We start from the raw sequence: 21,313 nt of genomic DNA, 5'->3' as shown, positions 1-21,313 counted from the left end.
ACAACAGCTTCACACCCTAAAAAAGTCGGCTTGAAGCGGAAGCCGAGTATTATGAAACTCCTCGATATCTTACTCAGACATGAGGGTGGCAAATGGTAAGTACCATGTAACAGGTGAGAAAAGATTAACTTCATTTTAATGCTTCAACATGTAAAAAATGGCACTGCATTCTCTGCACCATGACAAATTAGGCCAAATGGAATACTGGGACAGAACTGTCAAAGTGACAAATAACCAGCACAATTTGAGAAGCCTGGCCTGTCCTCAAATCCTCACATGGGCGAGGTGAAGTCTTGAGGTCATGCCAATCTGGGCCTTGCTGTGACAATTTCTTGGATCTTGGATGCAAATGACGGTGCAGTCTGCTGATTTTGTAAGAACTTTCCACTCTCTCACTCAACCCGATTTCTATGGGACTCCGTGCACACATACTCCCTTGCTGAAGATAAAAGGGAGAGGACGTCCCGATCAAATACCAAAATGCCACTGGCACAGTGCAACTGACGTGACAAGAATACGCATTTGCAAAATTATTCATACCTTCCCTTTATGTGCGCATGACGAACATGCTTGAATGCGTTGGTCACATGGTACCTGTATAATGTCATGGAAACCTCCCTTCTCTTGTTCCTAAAAGAAACCCAACCCGCAACACAACCCCACCTATCTCCCTCTCAGACATGCTGAAAGTCGCATGCTCTGAACCGTCTTGCCCAGCCCTATTTCATCAGGCCAGGATCCCGTTGACGCTGACATCCTCAGCCCTTAGCACTGGCCTTTTCCTCTACCTTATCTGAACCCCACGCCCAAGCCCCATCCTGCAACCCCAAACCCCCCATCTACCTCTGCCAGATGTGCCAAGAAGCCGATGCTCTGCACCGTCTTGCCAAGCCCCATCTCATCAGGCCAGGATCCCGTTGACACTGACATCCTCAAGCCCTTTGCACTGGCCTTGTCCTCTACCCTATCCGAACCCCACGCCCAAGCCCCAACCTGCAACCCCAAACCCCCCATCTACCTCTGCCAGATGTGCCAAGAAGCCGATGCTCTGCACCGTCTTGCCAAGCCCCATCTCGTCGGCCAGGATCCCGTTGATGCTGCAGTCGTACAGGTTAGCCAGCCAGTTCATCCCCTTCAACTGGTAGCTCTTCAGCTGGCCTCTGAACATTGCCGGCTGGGCACGCTCTGACTCCAGCAGCATGGCTGGGTTACTCAGACTAAAGTCCTTGTCAACTTTTGGTAAGAAAGAGAGGAGGTAAGGAAAATGGGACATGACCACTCAAATCCATCTGATCACTGCCTAATACAATAAAAATCACTTTGCAGAAATGACCACCATATGGAGTGATAAGCTAAGCAAAAAGTGGTTGGGTACCAGTTAGAAACAATTTACTTTTCATAAAGTTTCGGCTCGTAACCAGCTTACTGTCAACCACATATCTCTGTGCTTTGCAATTCTATGTTTGTCCCTTAACCCTAACCCCCAAGGGTTGCTGGCCCTAACCTTCCCCATTCACACAAAGTTAAACACTCATATGGGACTTTGTGCACAGAGGCTGCTGGCCTGTCTTTCTGAGGTATGCCAAACCCAATGCAAAAGCCAGCTGTTATGGGCCTACCAGACCTATCCCCACAGAATTAAACACATTACTACTGTTTAATTCTGTGTGGTTGGGGAAGGTTAGGGTTAAACTGCAGTGTGGCAATAATACATCAAAGCAAAATACTGCAAAAACTGAAAGCATACATTTATTACCAGACCAGTTTATGTGCAGAGCTATGGTTCAAGAATCAAACAGCTCTAGGATTTTCTTTATGATAATTATTAATATCAAATTTTTTCAACAAAAAGAATTTAAAATTACTACAAATACACATTTGGCAGTACAACTTGAAATATTTGTCAATTTTGTTAAGTTTTAAATATTTCATGTGTTTTGGGGGCTTTAATGGCTTTCTGAGATGTGTCCCCAGGGACAAAAACAAAGAAAGCACCACAGTCCATGTTAAATTCTTTCAACAAAAACAAGATGAAACTTAGACAAGTGCCCTTACATGCTTGCTGAGAGACACTTGTGTCTGGCATGGTTCTGTCTCCATCAAACACTCTCTGCTTCTCCTGGTGGGTGGTGTAGGCAAAGGACACATTGGAGAGAGCCTGCTGCTTCATGAAGTCGCAATCTGCATGTTAACAAACAAGAGAATTGCTGTTTCTTCCCATTCACATCCTACTCAGGGCACTGCATTGTTGGCCGAGGCACCCTAAAGTGCTCAAAGAATGCACAGGTGTGCGAACTGAAGGTACTGAGGGCCTCACTCTGCTCTGACTGCAAGCCACTCCTCATAGGCAAAGAAGAAACGGGTGCAAAGGAAATCTTCAATTTGATGCACGGTGCATATGCCAAGCCTGCGCATTCCAACAGATGCTGGTTGCGTGTCCCTCAGCCAAACCGGCGTGACCTTGTGGCGCATACGCAGTGTTTCCCCCCAAAGGGGTGTCACTCTTCAACAAAAACATCCTACTTGTTGTTCCAACAGGGAGCAGATCGTTAAAAATAGGGAACAACAAAAACAGTTTACTTCTTGTTGAAGTACTCTCAATGACTTGATCAATGCCTTTGAGTGACTGCAAACCTTCTTTTTTGTACAGCACACCAAGGCCTGGAAAATTGTAGCCAATGTCAGAGTGGCTGAGGCAAAGCCTATAGTTCCAATAATTTCAATAATTCCATACCCACCCAAAGTTGTCCAACAAATTCTTTGTAACGTTCATCTTCGAGATACACACGTGTCAAACCTCCAGATTTTTTTTACTTAACGCAGGCAATTCTAACTCGAGCCAACACTGAAATTCAACTGGGATCCAAATATGAAGTGCGATCGTGTGATTGCTCCAGAGGACCTGGACTGAACTCGGTGCTCACATGGCCAAATGTGTGACAAGGTGCTTGTAAATGCGCGAGGTACATGTAAAACACAAGTCTATTGGGAGTCAGTTGGGCATGCAGTCAACACCTCTAATGTGCACTCCTCGTGGTGCTGGGCTTGGGCCCTGTACCTTGATGAGTGCACAGGGTGCGGTTCCACAGTGCCATGACAAATGCAGGGGATCCAATTTTACTGGGCTGCTTGAGAGAAAAAACTGCTGAGCAAATCTATGCGCTAACCACAAAAAGTCTGCAGAGAACCAGTCATATGAGACATGTAATGCATGATATTTGGGCTGGTGACCAGCTTTTTGCCAAGCAAGTATTTTCTGTGCTTAGCCAATTTCTGAGTTTAGCCACTCTGCAAAATTGGTTTGGAAGACAGAAGGAGGGGGTCACCTTACCGTAGTCATCTTCCTCGACGTCCACCAGTACTCCACCCTGGATGGCCACCTGACGCTTAGGGAGGTGGTCCTCCAGCCGACTCAGGATGCGTTCCTTCTGCTCCTCCCCCTCCCCGGTCAGCTTGCGGCTCATAAAGTGCGCGTAAAGCTCCGTCTGCGTGATCAGAAAGTTCAGCTTGCGCTGTTGCCTCCTTGCCTGTGGGTCAGACAGCATTTACAAACAAAACAGATTACCCAGGCTGTCCTTTCGGTCAAACTCAAGGAGTGGTGGTTTCTGAATAGTGGGAATTTTTTGCCTGTGTAAGCTATATTGGTTGGCTGTGGCTGTTTATGGAAAGTATGTCCATCAAAAGAATACTTCAGAAGAGTACTTCATACTGCTATTAAATACACCTGTCTGTTCTTCGTCAGTGAGGTGGTGTTTCAAGTTCGGGAAAAATATGGGTGATTTTTAATATACTACTCAAAGTTAAGGACCACTTTTTTCTTAACTTGTAATTTTTTCCAAGCAATGAGTGGGATCTAGTACTTTCATTTTTTGTTTGTCTAGATGGTGTTCTCACTGGAATAAAAAAATTGAAAAATGTTTCAAAACATCCAATGCACATTTTCAGCAGTAAAATATCTCATAGACATGATAGGAAAAAAGTATACACAAAATAAAAAGTGGTCCTTCCCTTTTTTGAGTTATGCATTTTTTAGACTCTTTAAGGCCAGTTCATGCTTCAGGCGAACGTAGAAGTGAAGCGAATTTGATGTCACCAAACATTTGCAGCTAAATATGATTGAGTAGAAATGTGTTCAGCTTATGCAAATTCACAGCACGCATATTTCACCTGATGTCAGAGTTTTGCATTAGTGTTCACCCCAAGTATAAACAAGCCTTCAGCCTGACCAAGTCTCTGACCAAGTGTCCCCACTCCACCAGTGCCGAACCCACCTCTCTCATTTCGTCGTCCAGCCGGCGCTGCTCCTGCGCTTCTTTCTCTGCCTTCTTGCGGTGCTCCTTCTCCACCTTGTCGTAGTGGCGCCAGTAGGCCGTCATCTCCCGTGTCATGCGCCGGGCCCGGTGCGGTGTCTCCTTGCAGACACGCTGCGAGGCGATAGCCCGCCGCCGCTGCTCTTTCTGGCAGGCCTGGGCCAGCTTGCGGGCATTGGTCAGAATGTTGTTGTGCACTGACATCCGGTGCTTCTGCGCCTGATGGGGAAAACAGACGAAGGAATGGAAAGTGGAAGAAAAAAACACCTATCCGATGACTTGTGCATTTTTTCCCCTCATGTTATTGAAAATGCAATAGCATGTTTCCCTACCACCTATTACCTTTTACGATTCCCGAGAAATATATCTCTGCAATTTTCACCCGTTCTTGTATTTGCAGCCAGCACCTTGCATGACAAGCTTACCTTTCTTCAGGTAATATTCACACAAAACTGAAAACTGCCATTACTGATGTACACGTACACGAATTGCGACTTTCGCCCAAATGGGTGGCCCTCAGCCATGAGGGTTTTTTTCCCTTCTTCCCTTTACCTTGGGGATGTCCTTCCGGATGATGGCATGCCAGACACGACGCCGTCGTGCTTCCACGTCCTTGATTGCCATCAGCTTCTTGTGATTCAGGGCATCCTGGAAGTGGGCCACTGATGTGCTGACACTGACCAGAGCAGGCGGCGTAGCCTGCACCTGGGATAGGGGGAAATGAAGAGGGGAAATACAGACCTTAGAAGAAACGGTCACCGGTCGGTGGTGCTGCAATTCTGTTCATTCATTCTGTTCTTCAACCCCGACCTGCCTAAACCCTACGAAAATGCTCAGAGTGGTTTAGGGTTTTGGTGAGAAAAGGCTGAATGGAAAACATGGACGCAGTGGTCGCCCTTCCATGGAACATATTCAAGACATGATGGAGGACTTTGGAGGACTGAAGTTGCGTCCAATGTTTACATGGAGAAAATTGGAGGATTTCGCAGGACTAAGGTTGCATTCTTGCATAGGGGAGGGAATTCGGGGGATAACATTAATTAAAATTTGACATTTGAAGATTTCGTAAAGAAAAAATCCTTCAAAGCAAAGGCTGGAATAAGTGAACAATTTCCTCAAGATAACCATGTCCAAGCTAATGTGTTCAACCTTACAAAGATATGAAGAGTTTATTTCCAAAATGCAAGGGAGGCCATATTGGTACCTATTAGAATCTTGCCCTCACCTAAAAATCTCAAAGTTTGTTTTAACAGGTTTTATACAAACACAACTTTATACATACCACTGGAGCAAAAAAAACAGACATTTAGTGCCATCCATAAGTGTACTTATTTTTTAGCTGTAATATTGCATCATTGTGAAAAACATTTTCAAATGGATATTTCACATTTTGGAAACAAAACCTTAAAATGTACTTATATAGACAGAAAAACTGTACATAATTGTGGCAGAGTGATTCAAAATAAATTTTGAAAATCTCCAAAGATTTTCTTTCATGAAATTCAGCCAGAATGAAAACTGATCCACATAAATTGAGCATTTCCCATCACTCTCATTCCAGAGTGCAAAATTAGACCAAAAAAGTTTGTTCTTCCATTACCAGCTTTTGATCTGCCATATTATATAAAAGGTACAGTTTTAATGTGCAGAATAAGGGGTTAAAAATTAACTTTTTTTTCCTGGTCCTACCAGAACCGCACACACAGTCGCATTGAGCAATCCTTGTTCAGCGCAGGCCACAATGATTTTTCTGTTTAGTTTGCCCGATCGGGCAGGCAACGTCATTAATTTGCTTGCTCGAATTGGATCAACATTTGCCTAAGATTTTTTCAGAATCCACAATTATTATGGTTATTTAACTAAGGCCAACTGCAAACATGCAGTCTTTTAGGCTAAAAAAATAGTTGTGCTATGCATGCCTCTCAAAAATGGGGTTGGTGGGTCAGAACTTTTTTGTTTAGGGGCAATTCTGTGCTGAGTGAATGGCATCAGTGGGAGCGACAGCCTCCAAAGTTATCTTAAAAAGTGATGAACGCCTGTCTTAATCTATGTAAAAATTTCTACATACAGCAATTCACAAGAAAATTATGAACAATTCACACAACCACGCTGACAATCACGATGGCAAACTGGCCAACAATGTCCGTGTATCACGTGGTAAGCGTGCGTGATGCATCTAGACCAGCGGGTGCTAAACCTTGTGCCATGAGCAGAACCTCAAATTACACTCATGAACACAGAAAATACATACATAAATAAGAGACCACGTTCTGTGAATTAACTTGCAGAAAACCTCTTGCAACATAACATCGATATCTTTCCGGCCTGCAGCCTTTTGCATTTGTGACGTGTACGGATAATGATGAGTGTTTATGTACATGTACAGTACAGACTGGTACTGGTTGCTTTATTTCTATCAAGCATTCTTCTGCATGGGTGCGGCGGGAACCAGAGCAGCTTTGTTTAATGCATAGAGCTTTGTGCACGTGTTTTCACCATAGAATTATGGGGCGATTTCATGTCTGTGCGAATGTGTGGCGCTGGGTGACATGGGCCGGTGATGAACGATCAGCCCTGATGAATATCTTGGGCATAATTAACATCACTCTAAGACAAAACTGATAATAAATCGGACGCCATAGTCCCATATTTTGTGTTGATATTTTAATTTTAAAATATCAACACAAGTTTTAATATTTTTATGTTATTGATATGTTGGTCACACAATTTGTCCGAGCATCTTTGATTATGTTCGGACAAACACAATAAGTGCTCGGAAAATGTCCGACCATACTTTCACGCTCTACATTCCATTCCTTCGTACCTGGATGTCTGGTTTCTCCTTGGCCTCCACTTTCTTCTTGGGTTTGGGGTTCACCTTTTTCAATTTCTCTGTGAGAAAAGGAGACCAAAATAATTTATTTCTTCTGCAACTGGCTCAGAACTGAACAAAACATCACAAGAAGCGACCAAACTGGCTGGATGAGTATTTCATTACTGGCTGAGGAGTTTAATCGATAGGGTAAAGCCTGCTGTTTGAGGCCACTTTCTGATCATGTCTAGTTATGGACAGGGGCGGATCCAGGGGGGCGTGGGGAAGCACCCCCCATTTTTTTCACCAAAAAACAGAAAGAAAGAAAGAAAAAGAAGGATGGAGAAGAAAAAGCAGGGGTCCTATTGCCTGAAATTATACCACAGAGTGCCTAGAATCCCAGAATGCCCTGGATCCCATGCTGTGAAGGCTTTGCGATATGTGCTCGCGGGCATTTTTGCTGCTTTTGTTCGCACCCCCCCTTTGGAAAATCGGGGATCATGCCCCCCCCTTTGGGAAAATCCTGCATCCGCCCCTGATGGATGAAGATACATGTATCATGGTGGGCAGAAACACACCACCATTCAAATGCTGCATATTAATGAGTACAGTCATGAGAAAAAAAATTTCACTGGATAATAGATGGAATGCTCCATGCCACGAGACGAAGCCGAATGGAATGGAACATTCCATCTGTCATTGACTGAAATTACTCCTTACACTTCAACAACGTGAAAGCATTATTATTTGCTCCATACAATTTCGGAGTAAATCCCTGCACTGTCTGATAAAAATCTGAATAAATCCCCTCATCAACGAGTTCAGAAATTCAGTGTGACCACTAAAATGGAACTTTCTTTGAACGATGGTATGGACCCCTTCTTTTTGCTGTGTGGCTGTGTGGTGCATTGGGATGAATAATTCAAAGGCACATGATCAACAGTCCACCAATCAGATGAAGAGGGAATTTATTTGGGCAAAATATAGCACAAGGCAATCCAGGGTCCAAACAAGAGTGTCATTAATAAGCATAATCAAATTGAGAAAATAGTGGAGAACAACAAAGGTTTTAGCCTTGTTTATTGTAATGATCAACATGGTGCTCAAACAGGCATTTAAAGATGCATCAAAGTCAATAAACTGGGAAACTATACTTTGATATGAAACCATGCCACATATCACCACAGCATGCTACTTGTTGCAGTGGTTAAAAAAAAGACAAAAACAGAAAGCCGTCTTGGACCAAAACCACGGTGTAATTGTTTTCTTCTAAAGATTTTGCTGAGAACTCGTCTGCCATCACACAGATATTTTACGTGACTAAAAACCGGCTGTTTCCCTTTAATTTTCTCTTCGGAGTATCTCGTCTTTCTTCCTGGAGTACAGTTTGAGAATCACGGGTCTGATGGGTGAGAGCATGAGTCCTCCGGCAAGACACTGTGTCACCCCCCTCCCATCCAGGAGTAAGGGGTATCCGGCTTGAGCAGAAGCACCCCCTCGTCGGTTGAAAAAGAGCCATGTTGATTGGGAGCGTTCAGTTTGTTGGTAGCAACGTGCGTGCAATGTGTGTATTTCATAGTCGTTCATGAACCAGCAAAGTGAACGTCCTACCAAAGAAGCCCCTGTTGCTGGGAAAATCACCTCTCTCTTGGTCTAGCTCAAGGCCCATTAGTCAGGCGAGAGGTAGCGTCTACACCTCAGATGTCAACATCACGCAGCATGCTCACCGGGGGACAGGGTAGCTTTTAAGAATATTTATTGGAACACTCATACGGATGGGAGGTGGGTGGGGGGGGGACGGTAACTGAAGAAGCATCTTTTTTTCCTGCCCCGCACAGTAGACCGCTGGTAATCTGTGCGTGGGCAGTGGAGGTCTCAGAGTGCACAATGTCTCTGAGCTGGTAAATCAAGTCTGCTGGTTACAATACACATGCCCGAGTTGGGAAAAAAGGTCGGCAAACCTGCTCAACTTTCAACATCTTGTCAATTTGCGGGATTGACGGTACAGTGTGCTGCAAAGCATTTTGCCTCGGACAGGTTCAACTAGTCTACTTTACCGACGACTTCCTACAAACGCTTCACAACGGTCCATTCATAGTCGAGAGTTTTGATGTGTTTTCTTTTTCGAAGTTCTGACCGCCATTTCTTGAATCCTTTGGACAATCGGCTCTCTCATTCATGCTGCTGTTTCCCTGCTCTCTATGAATACTGGTTTCTGACGTAGGCTTTCTCTTCCATTGGACAGTACCCATGCCATTCAGGGCTTCGGGCAAAAGGTGCATGTAAGCTCTATATATGGGGTGGTATTATTTCACATCCACCCAACCACAAGTAGAGTATTATTTTACTGGACAGTAAAACGAAATGTAATTGCCATTTTCTCGGACAAAGTGGGTGATCTCAACAGTTGGCTTTCCTGAGTCACTCCTCACCACAATGCCACCTTCTTTTCATTGTGAGGTAATGCCTCAACAGTTATAGTTACTTTTAAAACAACCAGCCATTGCACGTGGCTAAGTCAGGGTACCAGACCCAGTCAACCTCCACCGACTTGCCAGACCCTGTATGCGTTTATGTGTATAGATAACCAATCAGAACTGGTGAAGCACAAGTGTTCATGTCACCTGCTACTGTGTACAGAAATTGCCAGAATGTACATTGTACTGTAACATGCTGCATGGAACAGTCGCCGATACTCCTTGAGGTTTACGCATACGCAGGCACAAAGTGGTTACGGCCAGTTTGTACTTCAAGCAAGTTTCTGTGTGAGATGACACTGCCAAAGTAATTCTGTTGTCTTGATTTGACCTCTGGTCCGATATTGCACTTATCTGCCTCTAAGAAAATACAGGCACCTGAGCCCAGCAGCACCAGATTCTAACAGAACACACAAAAGCCCCAACATTATGGTTCCGGATTTACAGCTTTCCAAGTTACAGTTCAACTAATCTGAATTTGTCAAATTATAAGGGGGAAAAACAAACAAAAAAAAAAAACAGCTTAACACAAACACATATAAATATCGCTTTCCTGTACCAACCTGCCACCATTGATTACAGTACATAGCATACCAAATCACATAGTGACATTCCCAAGCAAATTGAAATCACACAAAATACAATGAAAACAAACATGCATCCGCATACCAAAAGTCAAATACCAGTAAACCATGTAAAAAACGGCCAAAAAAAAAAAGAAATAAAACAGCTCACAGAAACGCAGTGATGCAATATCACATGTTCACTTTTTCCATTGGCAACATAAAAGAGCACATTGTTTTTGCCTGTCATAGCTTTAGCATTGAGCAGCAAGTGGTTGGAGCCCGGCCACCCTTGGCCTGTGTGCAAGCACAGCCCTTATTTTACCAGAGGGGGAATTGGCCACATACCTGTTTCTGGCTGTTCCTCTGGCATTATTGGAACACTTTGTGTAGGTGAAACTGGGACAATGGGAAAAGATTGGCAGTTTGATTTACGAGTATTATAACACACCTTAGCACAACCGTAGTTAAGATTTCTAACAAGCAGACAGGTAATGTGTGTGGCCAATACAAGTGCTGGGCCAAGGCTTCAACAAAACATTACGCGTGGAAAATATACACAATTTAATATTGATGAGCTGATCCATACTACAGGTGAATGTGAAAGTGAAGCCAATGTGACATCATAAAATATTTGCAGCTAAATTTCTCTCAATTTCAAATGTATTCAACATTCGCACTACGCTTATCTGACCTAACGTCACAAATCCGCATTTGCATTTGCTTTCACATGAAGTATGAACCGTTTTAACTTTAAAAACCTCTAATAAAAATTGACTTCCAAAACCTTCGGTCCCCGTTTGTGGCCCGCTCTGTCAAATTCAGGAAAAAGCCTTTTCAAGAAATTCACAGTCGTTCAAGTGGACAGTGAGATTTAATATTAACCACTGTAATTTATTTCAAGCTATTCATATTCAGGTAATTCCAGAAATTAGGGGTCTTTTTTTTTCATGTCCCTGTCACATCTGACAAATGATTTTGTAAGTTCAGGACACATTTTTCTAATTACCCGCCAAACAAATGGTAATAGTTTGAAATCAATTCCAGTGATATTACCATGTGAAATAACAAAATCAGATGTAACAGGGACACGGAAATGTCACACTACGTAATTTCTGGAATTACCCATTCATTAAGAGGCTACACACAGAAAAACAGCGATTTTCAGCAGATAAGTTACACATTGCAGGTGTAATGCCCAAACTGTTCTCTGAAGTCAAATCATAGGGCAAACATTCCCTACTACCAATAAATTCTGAGGCACACTTGTACATGTACCTTGAACGAAAAGCAAGCTGGTACAATATTTGTCTTAGAAAAATCCTGAACTGGACAGGGCTAGGATGTTTGTGTGTGATAATACATCTCAGAGGATGAAATTACAACTGGACACCAGACCATTCACCTTGTCTGTCCGAATCAAAGCGGATATGTTTGGTCAGACTAAGGAAAAGACCCATGTATGGGTAAGTATTACTGAAAATAAACTAGGTCTCTCTTTTTTGGGGAAGTGTATGACTATCAATTCTTATTGGTGGCAAAATCAAAAGTACAGATAAAAGAAGTCTAGCACACATCCCTACAAGTCTTGTGATCTTGATGCTTGGCAGGCTGGTGGTCAAGAAATTTGCACTTTTTTTGAGTCTAATTGCAACCTCTAAGATTTGTGTCATCACGCAGTGGAATTACAGTGTGGCGGCTGGCATTGTCGTTCAAAAAATGAAATGACTCACCTTTCTCCTTCTTGATCTGCTTCTCCTTGTTCTGCTTGGGACCCAAGACCAGTTTCTTGTGGTCCAAGAAGTTGTCGTAGCTGGACAAGAGCCCGGTGCTGTAGTACTGATACTGCTGTAGCTGGTGGGAGAAGTAGGGAGAAGAAATCGGACACTTTTTGATCAAACTTCCTGGAGATGTCCGAGAGAAAGCAGTGCTTGCGAGTGAGTCAAAATAGTTGATGGAGAGAACAAGGAGGACATCTCATTGTGAGAAAACCATCCCAGGTGGCAATCTTGTTTGGCAAAGGGTACTTGCAGTTAAAAAGTGATGCCTGTTAATTTGTATTTGAGGTATGTATAGCACGTACAAACAGATGATCTATCATGATTTCATATTAACAGATCTGTCTCCAAACCCAAATGTCCTAAAATTGGACTGGCGCAAGGAAGTAGCTTTGAGTCCTTCATTTCAGAGTGAACTTTGTGAATCAGATGTACCATATAGTAACATTCACATCATGAATAAGATAAATTGCAAATCACGCACACGATACAACTTTGATTCACCATGGCTAGGGAAACAGGATCCATAGCAGCACAAGTTCAGCCGTCTGGTGGTTTTCTAACATATTTATATAACTTATTCCAAAAGTTTGGTACAAAAAACTTGTGCACATTTTGTTTTCTTTGTGTTCAAGTTTATGAACAGCCAAGAACTGAAATATAAACTTTTCAACCCTGATGCTATATCGTAGTATTCTTGCAGTATAATTATTGATACAATTAAGAACTCTAACCTTCTCAAATCCTCCAAAATCTTCCTTGCATAAGTGGAAGAATTTGAAGGATTGAGGTCATAAGGCAAAAGCTTGATAGTGATTTCAAATGATGCATTTCATCAAAGCCCTGGGGTGGATCTTACATCAATTTAGGCCCAGATTACAATCCGCACTGCTCCAGGATATCATTCTCACTGTCCCAACTTACAAGCAAAGAACTGCTAGAGGATTTTGAAGGATTGGGATAGTAGCCACTTCTCCAGTGAACACACACAAAAAAACAATGGACGATTTGGGATAAATTGAGGTTGTATCCAATTTTCACGTGGCCGCAGCAGGTGGATTTTATAGAAATGGTTGCATCCCGGCAAAAAGGTCCAGGGAGTTACATGTATAGTAGGGTTAAACCTCCATTGCAAAACAGCTCTTGTCAGTTATTGCCAGCAATTGGTGGCTCGGGTTGACAAGCGGACCAGGGGTGGGCAAAGTGGGCTCACCTCCCCCTCTGTGTAGAACTTGCTCTGGCACTGGCGTTTGTAGCGGTGGAGCTGTATCATCTCCTTCAGCTCCTCCTGCGACAACGGCTTGTCCTCGTCCTCCTCTTCCGCAGCTGAGGAATCGGACGAGTCGCTAAGGAGGATGTTCTAGAAGCGGGCAGTCATCAAAAGTAAGGTGGCAATTGATCAGTATAAAGCAGGGGGTTGAATTTCAGGTAAGAAAAAAAAAACCTGCCACGCTGCAGAGCTAACAGCTTGCATTATGTTACTGGACGAGAAGAATCTGTTTACAAAATTCAAGTGCTCACACAAGAAACGGGCATTTACATTTAGAACTGAAAGGTGTATTTACATGTATAAGAAAAAGTTGCAGGATGTGCTGCAAGACCAACCAATCTAGTTCCGTTACAGAAAAAAACGGAATGACTCTAAAATCTCTGAACCTGGCTCAGTGGATATTCTCATCCCTGAAATGACAAAGCAGCTGACTGCTTTCAAGCATCTAACACGGTCTGATAAAAACAAAGTTGTCATTTTTTTTTGTAAGTAAAATGCAAGTACGCGTTGGGAAACCTAATGGAGATGACCACATCATAAAACTCCCAATGAATTGGCCTAAACTTGCCTGTGTGTTCCCCTCGGTGCCATTCAAGATAAGTGTTATGAATCTCATGACCTTCTGGCTGGCATGCACTTTTTTCATAATGGGACTTCCTGAACTTCAGCAAGTTGGTGTGTGCTTTAACGACTCCATGAAACTGAACTAATGAAAGCTGGTGAGCAGAACAGGTGTGGAACGGGCTTGGATGGGCACGACTGAGTTTCTTAGAGATCTACTCTGACTCACTTTCAACCAGCGTCTGCTCTTCTTCACCTTAGACAGATTGTACAAACGCCTTCGGTCTGCTTTCCTCTCTGCGAAGGAAAAAACACGTCAGTTCAGTCCCCCATCCCCTCTACAGAGAGCGTTATGGTGGGAATGAGGTTGACAGGGTATTTGACAAAAGAATAACCAAGTGCAACACTGCTGAGACTCATGTGCTTTGGGGTTTAGGGAGAGGACACTCAGGGTAAAGCATCTGTCAAAGCCACAATTCAAAAAAGTAAATGCATCTACTGAACAGCAAGGGTTTCAAATAGCAGCACCAAACTGCTATCACCTCACGGAAAAAACTTGGATGAGGGCGCAACTACACTTTGATGGGAGCAACGGAGTTCCTACATCCTGAATATATGAACTGAGTCTGAAAGGTTCATCTCACCAACTGGCTTGAACCATGAGAAGCAGTTTAATGCTTCATGCTCCTCCAAATCGACAGTTCAATTTTTGCTAAGCAGTGGGGTGCCGTGGGGACAGCGCATTTGTTTAAAATGACCAGCCTATGACATCGTAGCCAACCATGCAAAGGTCGGCCTGGGTATTCAATCCTTGAAATGTATGTTAGAAAAATTGGTCAAGTGGTTCATTGCTCTGCCATGTGAGCTAGTTTTATTGGACTTACTGAAGCCAAGCCAGCATGTTAAACTTTTCTCCATCTTTTGATCCAAATAGCTGCTTTTTAATCTCTTTTATTCCAAACGGTGCGCAAAGACCCTGGGCAAAAGTTGGGATAAACTGGACGATTTAGGCACTCATTTTCATATCTGGAAAACTGTAGCAGATGATGGTTAAACGCTGACCAAGAAGTGGCCTACCCAAGGCAACTAACATTTGGGATGTTGGAAGTTCCATCAGCACAAAGGTGTGTTCACTGACCTGCTCTGGAAGTAATCAGACCGTGGACAGTTTTGACGTCTTTGTCTCGGTTGTCGTCTTCTTTGAGGGCTTCGTCGTCAGGTGGGACAGCATCACGACCAACCTCTTCCTTGTAAAGTTCCTCTTCACCGTGCTCTCTGAAACATGTCATTACAAGACACCACGTCTTTGGTCAGTGCTAAGGACTTTAACTTCTCACTGGAAATCTGATCAAGTCCAGTGAATTTAAATAATCAAGTCATGTGCTTCCTATGACCAAAACAGACCAGTGGTCTAGCTTGGTGTTTTATGATTCTGATATATAAATCACAAACAGCATAAAACTGTTCCATATTACTGCAATTTTTCTTTCACATTTGCAAAAACAGCCATCAAAAACACTCCAGCTGAAATTGACAGTCTTTTCAAATAAACACCTATTTTCAATTTCAAAAGCAAAACTGCTTCTTTCATTGCTTTTCCTTATATCCTCACAGGGTAAAAACCAATTTTTCTAGTCCAATTTCTTTGGGAAACAGATTAAGCATGCACTCATTAGTGGAGTTGTTGCTAGTACACTGATAACATACAGCTACCAACTGTAAATGAACACGACCTTTATAAACCGGGACAAAAATGAGGCCAGTTACACTAGCTTCAATTAACCCTAACAGTCCCAAATCCTCCAATTTCAATACGATTTTACATACACCCTAGGGGGTAAGGGTTAATGGATGCAGTCTCATACAAAGGAAAATCCTTGATCCAATAAGTGAAATGGAGTGTGTATATTTCCACTCTTTGATTTATATTCTTGGTGTTGCACTGCGCTTCCGTTTTGAGAGTCTCAAAATTTCAGAAATACAGAGTACGGAAAACAACTCCTCCAACAATGGGCTGGGGCCTCAAGAGTGGAAAACCATCCACACAATTGTATAGCTACTCCAATGGACCTTTCAGTACTTCTCAAGGAATAAAGTGGACAAAAAATATCTGGTTTCCAAACAGAATGGTTTTGCTAAGCAATTTAAACTGCTCGAGAAAATCCATTAGAAGGGTCATTCCATGTCAAATTACCGAAATCTTCTTGGAAATTTACATCCCACCTTTCCTGTGTTGCTTGTGATTGGTGGGTGTGTGGGGGGGGGAAATCTGGCTGAAAAAAAGCTGAATTTACAAGTTTTAGTGCCACTGGACGACAGTATTCGCATTATCCAAGTTTATCCCAAACATATTACATCTTAGTTTTTGAACATTTTGTAGAAAACATGTTGGCATACAATATTCAAAATCCAATTCAAGGTCAAAGTAAATGGTCAAGTGGTTATCTTATTCCAAATTGCTCTGACGAGCAAACTAGTGACAAGTCCAGATTTAATACATTTCCTTTCCAAAAAAAAAGAATTTTGGCCAATGGCTTAGGACGATAAAGCCAGTTGAAAATGGATGACTATGCCCATTTTAGCTGAGACTACAGACAGAGGCAGACCATGACACCAAAAATTTTTCATTGGGCTAAACGCTGAAGTTTAAGTCTTTTCACCAACAATCACACACCCCATAAAACCCAAATGCAAACCAAACTGAAATTGAAGGGGAGTTGAACTCACTGGGTGATTTGATACGGATTGGCCACAACGTGGACAGGATTACTTACGGTGTGGAGGCTGTGAGGATTTTCTCAACGTAAGCCAAGTAGGGCTCAAGGCAGACGGCCTTCTCTAGTCTCTGGATATGGAGTGGCTTAGCTTGTGGGACCCCTCCGACTGGCCCTTCGGGTAGCACAGCGTCACTGCTGACACCTTTGCTCCCCTCACTCATAACGACAACGGTCCGGCCGCATTGTCCACTGGATGGAAAGAGGATGTGAAAAAGTCAACAGTATTGCTTTTTGCCCTTTCATGTACCTGGGGCCTGTTTCATCAAATACCGCTTGGGTTGACTTGGCTGTTGCTTGAAATAACACACAACTCAATGGGGAGCGGCTGCAGCCACAACTACTGACTCGTGCGTCATTGAAAGCAGCAGTCAAGTCATTCGGACACAGCTTAATAAGCAGAAAATACTGCTTAGCCAACTCATGTCAGGGAACCAATCACAGCAAACAGATCATTGACATATTGGCTGGTAACTAACTTTTGCCCGTTTGCTGAGCAACTATTCGCTGTAGTGCTTGACCACTTTCTGCAGGGTTCCAAAAGGAAAAACCCACTAAACCAGAGGACTTAGCCAGTAATAGTGACACTGGTCTTGAAGTATCAATACCAGTGCAAGCCATGCAGTCCAGTTAGTTTCTTCAAGTCTACAAATAATTCCAAAATTTTAAATTGCATAATTGTTTTAAAATTGTGCAAGTTTAACTTTCTGTGCGATTAAACTGCATGTACACAGCAGTACCTTTCGAGACAGTTTGGTTCATCACTTTTGCTACTGTATATGTCTTGTAACATTCATTGCAGTGAAGCAAAATAGTTAACTGTTGCTATAGTATACCAGACAACATTTAACTTTAAATTCGTACTTGACCTGTGCAAGGATCCTCCCATGCACGACTACTGAAAGCAAGAATAGTCAGCTGAAAACAGATAGTTAACCCTGACTCCCCAGAGTGATTTACTGGGAACCATACCCATTCACACAAATTCCAACACCATATGGTAAACTGTGCACAAAAACTGTTGGATTCTGTTTATTTTGGGTATGCCTGAACCCATGTTAAAGCACAAGCAGTTTAGGGGTACAGTACCCAGTGCCACAAATTCACACACTTTACTGGCGTTCAATTCTGTGTGGTTAGGGTTAATGGACTTAATGAAGCTACTGTGGAACTGTTTCCCAGGTGACACAAGCATGCACAAGCATCACCCAGACTACTCAGGAGAAGATGGTGATGCAGACACACGCTGATGAACATTTCAAATGAAGTCTGAAATTGTTATGCAAAATATATGGAGGATGTATGGGTAAACCACTTCAACATGTCTTGGAAATGGAAGTTGACAAACTACATGTATTTGACTTTGCTTTGAGGTCAAGTTTATCAACTTCCAAAACAACATGGCGCTAACACCACAAAAACTAACAAACCACCCTCAAACTAAATTACATACATGCAGTGACCAGTGTACAAAGCTGACCAATGTGTCCCTAACTAAGCTGACCAATATGATTAGTTCAACCCTAAGTATTAAAAACTCCTCATGAAAATCTGAAGTGTGGAGGTTTCCAAAGCTAGACAGAAGAAGACATCCTACGTGCTCTTCAATTCTGAGATACCCCCATGTAGTTACATGTGTTTATCTGCCAGTCTGCAGCCCAACTTTCCATGAAGTAAGCTAACTTAATAGAACTTAAGGCTCAATGACCTGTTGAATTCATGGCATTGAAGTCAGCCTAGCCTCACTGCATTAGTTTTGGAACTGACCATCACTGTAATTTACTAATCCCACAGTAAAACTGTTGATTAAGAAAACACAACATGCTAAAAAGCCTTTTTAATAGCTCCATGGTACAGCTGGTCTGCCCTTTAACAGTTCAACATTTGCACTTGCAACTCAGGCCAAGATTTGAAAATAAATTGTAGGCGCAGTTGGTTCACTGACAGTAGTATGTCACAGCCGAACCATACACTTCACAAGCAACAATTGCAAGAGTGCAGGTTCAACGCACACATCACTCTTATTGTTCGGTTTCGACTCTCCCCGGCCAGGCCAACCATGGACGACAAAAACCCTGCCGGGAAATCAATGTGCTACGAACGTGACAAATGACATGAAACTTTTGACATAGGTCCATCTACCCGGGTTCGAATCAAGCCCAACAAAAACGTAAACGTGCAGCCATCATCCCCTGTAAGTAAGCTAAGGGGTACAAAAACCTCCAAATCCTGGCCCAAATACCCACCCTCAGTCGGGAGAATTGCGCCTCGAATGCTGCCTGTGTTGGATACTGAGCCAAGCACGATGAACACAGCAAGATGGCGAAATACAGGCAGGTTTAGCCAAGCTGCGGCATTGGCTAGATTTCATGGAACAGCAGCCGCCACGAAGCACAGAGGGCATGACTGCCCTCCCGCTTCGCGGGGGGTCCATCGCCATGCGGCCAAATGAACCATGCTTTTTCTCTGTACGCACGCACGAGTCCAATGGGCTTACCTACGGTGTCCGTAAAAAAGCATTATTCCAACCTACATATCTCGAGGGTAAACAATCCCCCTTCCATCGTTTCATTTAATTTTTATTTATTTATTTTATGCCTAGAGATATACAGGTGGAATCAGTTCAAACAGAAAAACATACGATTTTGGCAAAAATTAACAAATTTAAATATCTAATCAGCTCCACAACGATTGCCCCAAAGGAAAGGATCCCTGTCAATGGGCTTTCCAAACTAATCGGAAAAACAAACAAACAAACAAACAACCCAACAAACATTAAAACACAAAATAGTTTAATCCTTTTCTTAAATCTAAAAAGTTAGGAGTTAAAGTTGAAGTTAAATGAAACAACTATAATTTAAATTACATCTTATTATATACAAGATTAAAACGGTTAAGAGAATGTAAACGTACCGGGGGCTTTCCAAACTAATAATTTGATTAATAAAAGGATTAACAGAGAATTTTATGAATGAAAGTAACTAAAATACATCTAATTACGTACAGGAGCAAAACAGTTTTCATAACATACAGTAACAGCTCGTTACGTCAGACTCAACAAATTAAAGAAAATTCATAGAACAATCCACTGAAACAGCAAAATGCCCATAAAAGACGGAACAGCTAGAGAAGTTTTTCGAAGCCTCTAGAGAACTTTTTTCTGAACATTCTTCCTCTCACAGAAGGCATTAACCGAAAAGAGGGAAAACCAATATCATAAACAATGTTACAATTTATTTTCTAAAACAGTACACGCCCTTTAACTGGCCCCTCCCCAGTGTAAAGTTTATTCGCTCATGAAAATGATGAACAAAAGGTGGATGGCTAGTTATTTAAAAGAGGACGGGGCTGATGCCGCCATAACCATAACGTCAATGCACGTACTTTTAGATGAGGGGAAAACTAATTCTCAGGTTTTCTGCTGAAGAATTCTCCCTAAACATGCTTATATTTATGTCCGATTCCTTGGCGATATATTACAATGCTTCGGATGACCAGGCATGATGTGGCAAAATCGCTGCAACAGTCAACTCCACCTGTCCCTCAGCCCAAAGTTAGAAAAAAAAACACACAGAAAATGAAAAAAGGCTTTGACCCACACAATTTTAAAACACAAAGTGGCATATCAGAATTATGCGTGTTAAGTTAAATATTGTGTCTAACAACGGTCCATGTCTCCCATATAGGCCTACCTCTTACTAATCAATGTTGTTAACGAATTGCTGAGACGCAAGCAGCATTTTTTGAAATTCAGATTCGACTTGGAAAGATTTGGGGTAACTTGACATGCCGAGAAAATGCCTTGGGACTTTATTTGAATAAATCCTTCAACGAATTTGACTTTTTGACATTGCCGAATCTTGTTTGAATAAATACATGCACAAGCAAAAACAGATATCGGTATCTTTGGTCTCGTAAGAGCAAACGTTACACCATTTGCATGTTTCCATATGCTAGTGTTTTATCATTGTAATGCTAGCATTATGCTGGACTCGAGTCTACAACTCTGGGGTCTTGTTCTGAACGCGGAGTCAGAGTCACCGTATTTTACGACCCTATAGTTTAGTTATTTACCAGTAATTTGAATCAAGTTGTTACAAATTGTGACTGGACTCGAATCAGTCGTAAAAGTGTAAACTCCATTACACCACTATTCATTACAAATCTGCTCCTGTCCGGCCGCTCCTGAAATGCCTATTCAACTAACCACAGTGCATCATTTACATGTGTATGAAAAAATCTGCTCAAGTAACGTAAACATAATCATTGACAACTGGAATTCTTCCGCCGTGCTTCATTAGCCACATTTAAATGTACTCTGGTACTGTAATGTCCACCTATGTTTGTTTGTTTTTTGTTTGTTTGTTTTGGATTGATTTTTCTTTTTTTTACACACAGTTCGAGTTTATGACCGTTTTACAACAATCAACTTTGTCTCCGTCTCAGGCTTTGTGTAGGAAACCAATCCCCGACTGTGGGCCTGAAACGTGTAACTTAAATTGAAATACTATAATGTTTGTCTCTTTTACATCTTATTTGATGTTTTATGGCACTATCAGACTTACTATTGCGCTTACAATCTCAAAGTGAGGAAGTAAAAAAAAACAGTTGAAGCCTGCGACGGAGCCCAAGTCGAGTATTGGAAAACGGCCTTAGTCTGCGGGAGACGTAAGAAAGGCTTAGTTGCACGTTTTACATGAATGTGAACGCGAGTGTGGACTTTTGCGGACGTCATCGCCTCCTGCGCATAAAGTGTCTCTCAAGTACG

General features: G+C 42.4%; 1 protein-coding gene across 2 annotated transcripts in view; it reads right to left on the bottom strand.

The window, feature by feature from the left end:
* ino80 (INO80 complex ATPase subunit) overlaps window positions 1-19,004 on the bottom strand; it is a 213,158-nt gene extending 194,154 nt beyond the window's left edge. The window contains exons 1-13 of one of the 2 annotated variants that reach the window (XM_087141547.1): window positions 18,792-19,004; window positions 16,546-16,737; window positions 14,910-15,046; window positions 14,001-14,068; window positions 13,154-13,300; window positions 11,896-12,016; window positions 10,511-10,561; window positions 7,135-7,202; window positions 4,863-5,015; window positions 4,272-4,529; window positions 3,332-3,527; window positions 2,056-2,181; window positions 1,019-1,233 (exon numbers count right to left, since the gene is read on the bottom strand). In XM_087141547.1, coding sequence (XP_086997673.1) covers window positions 1,019-1,233; window positions 2,056-2,181; window positions 3,332-3,527; window positions 4,272-4,529; window positions 4,863-5,015; window positions 7,135-7,202; window positions 10,511-10,561; window positions 11,896-12,016; window positions 13,154-13,300; window positions 14,001-14,068; window positions 14,910-15,046; window positions 16,546-16,709 — 1,704 coding nt within the window. In that variant the 5' untranslated portion in view covers window positions 16,710-16,737; window positions 18,792-19,004. The remainder of the gene's footprint in view (window positions 1-1,018; window positions 1,234-2,055; window positions 2,182-3,331; window positions 3,528-4,271; window positions 4,530-4,862; window positions 5,016-7,134; window positions 7,203-10,510; window positions 10,562-11,895; window positions 12,017-13,153; window positions 13,301-14,000; window positions 14,069-14,909; window positions 15,047-16,545; window positions 16,738-18,791) is intronic. The other variant, XM_087141554.1, reaches the window with a different exon arrangement.
* Window positions 19,005-21,313: the final 2,309 nt, after the last annotated feature.

The sequence above is a fragment of the Acanthaster planci genome, linkage group LG01 (assembly GCF_054643075.1).
Source record: "Acanthaster planci isolate LZ-2023a linkage group LG01, COTS_SCS, whole genome shotgun sequence".
NCBI classification, from domain to species: Eukaryota; Metazoa; Echinodermata; class Asteroidea; order Valvatida; family Acanthasteridae; genus Acanthaster; species Acanthaster planci.
This window is presented reverse-complemented; position numbering and strand designations above follow the sequence as displayed.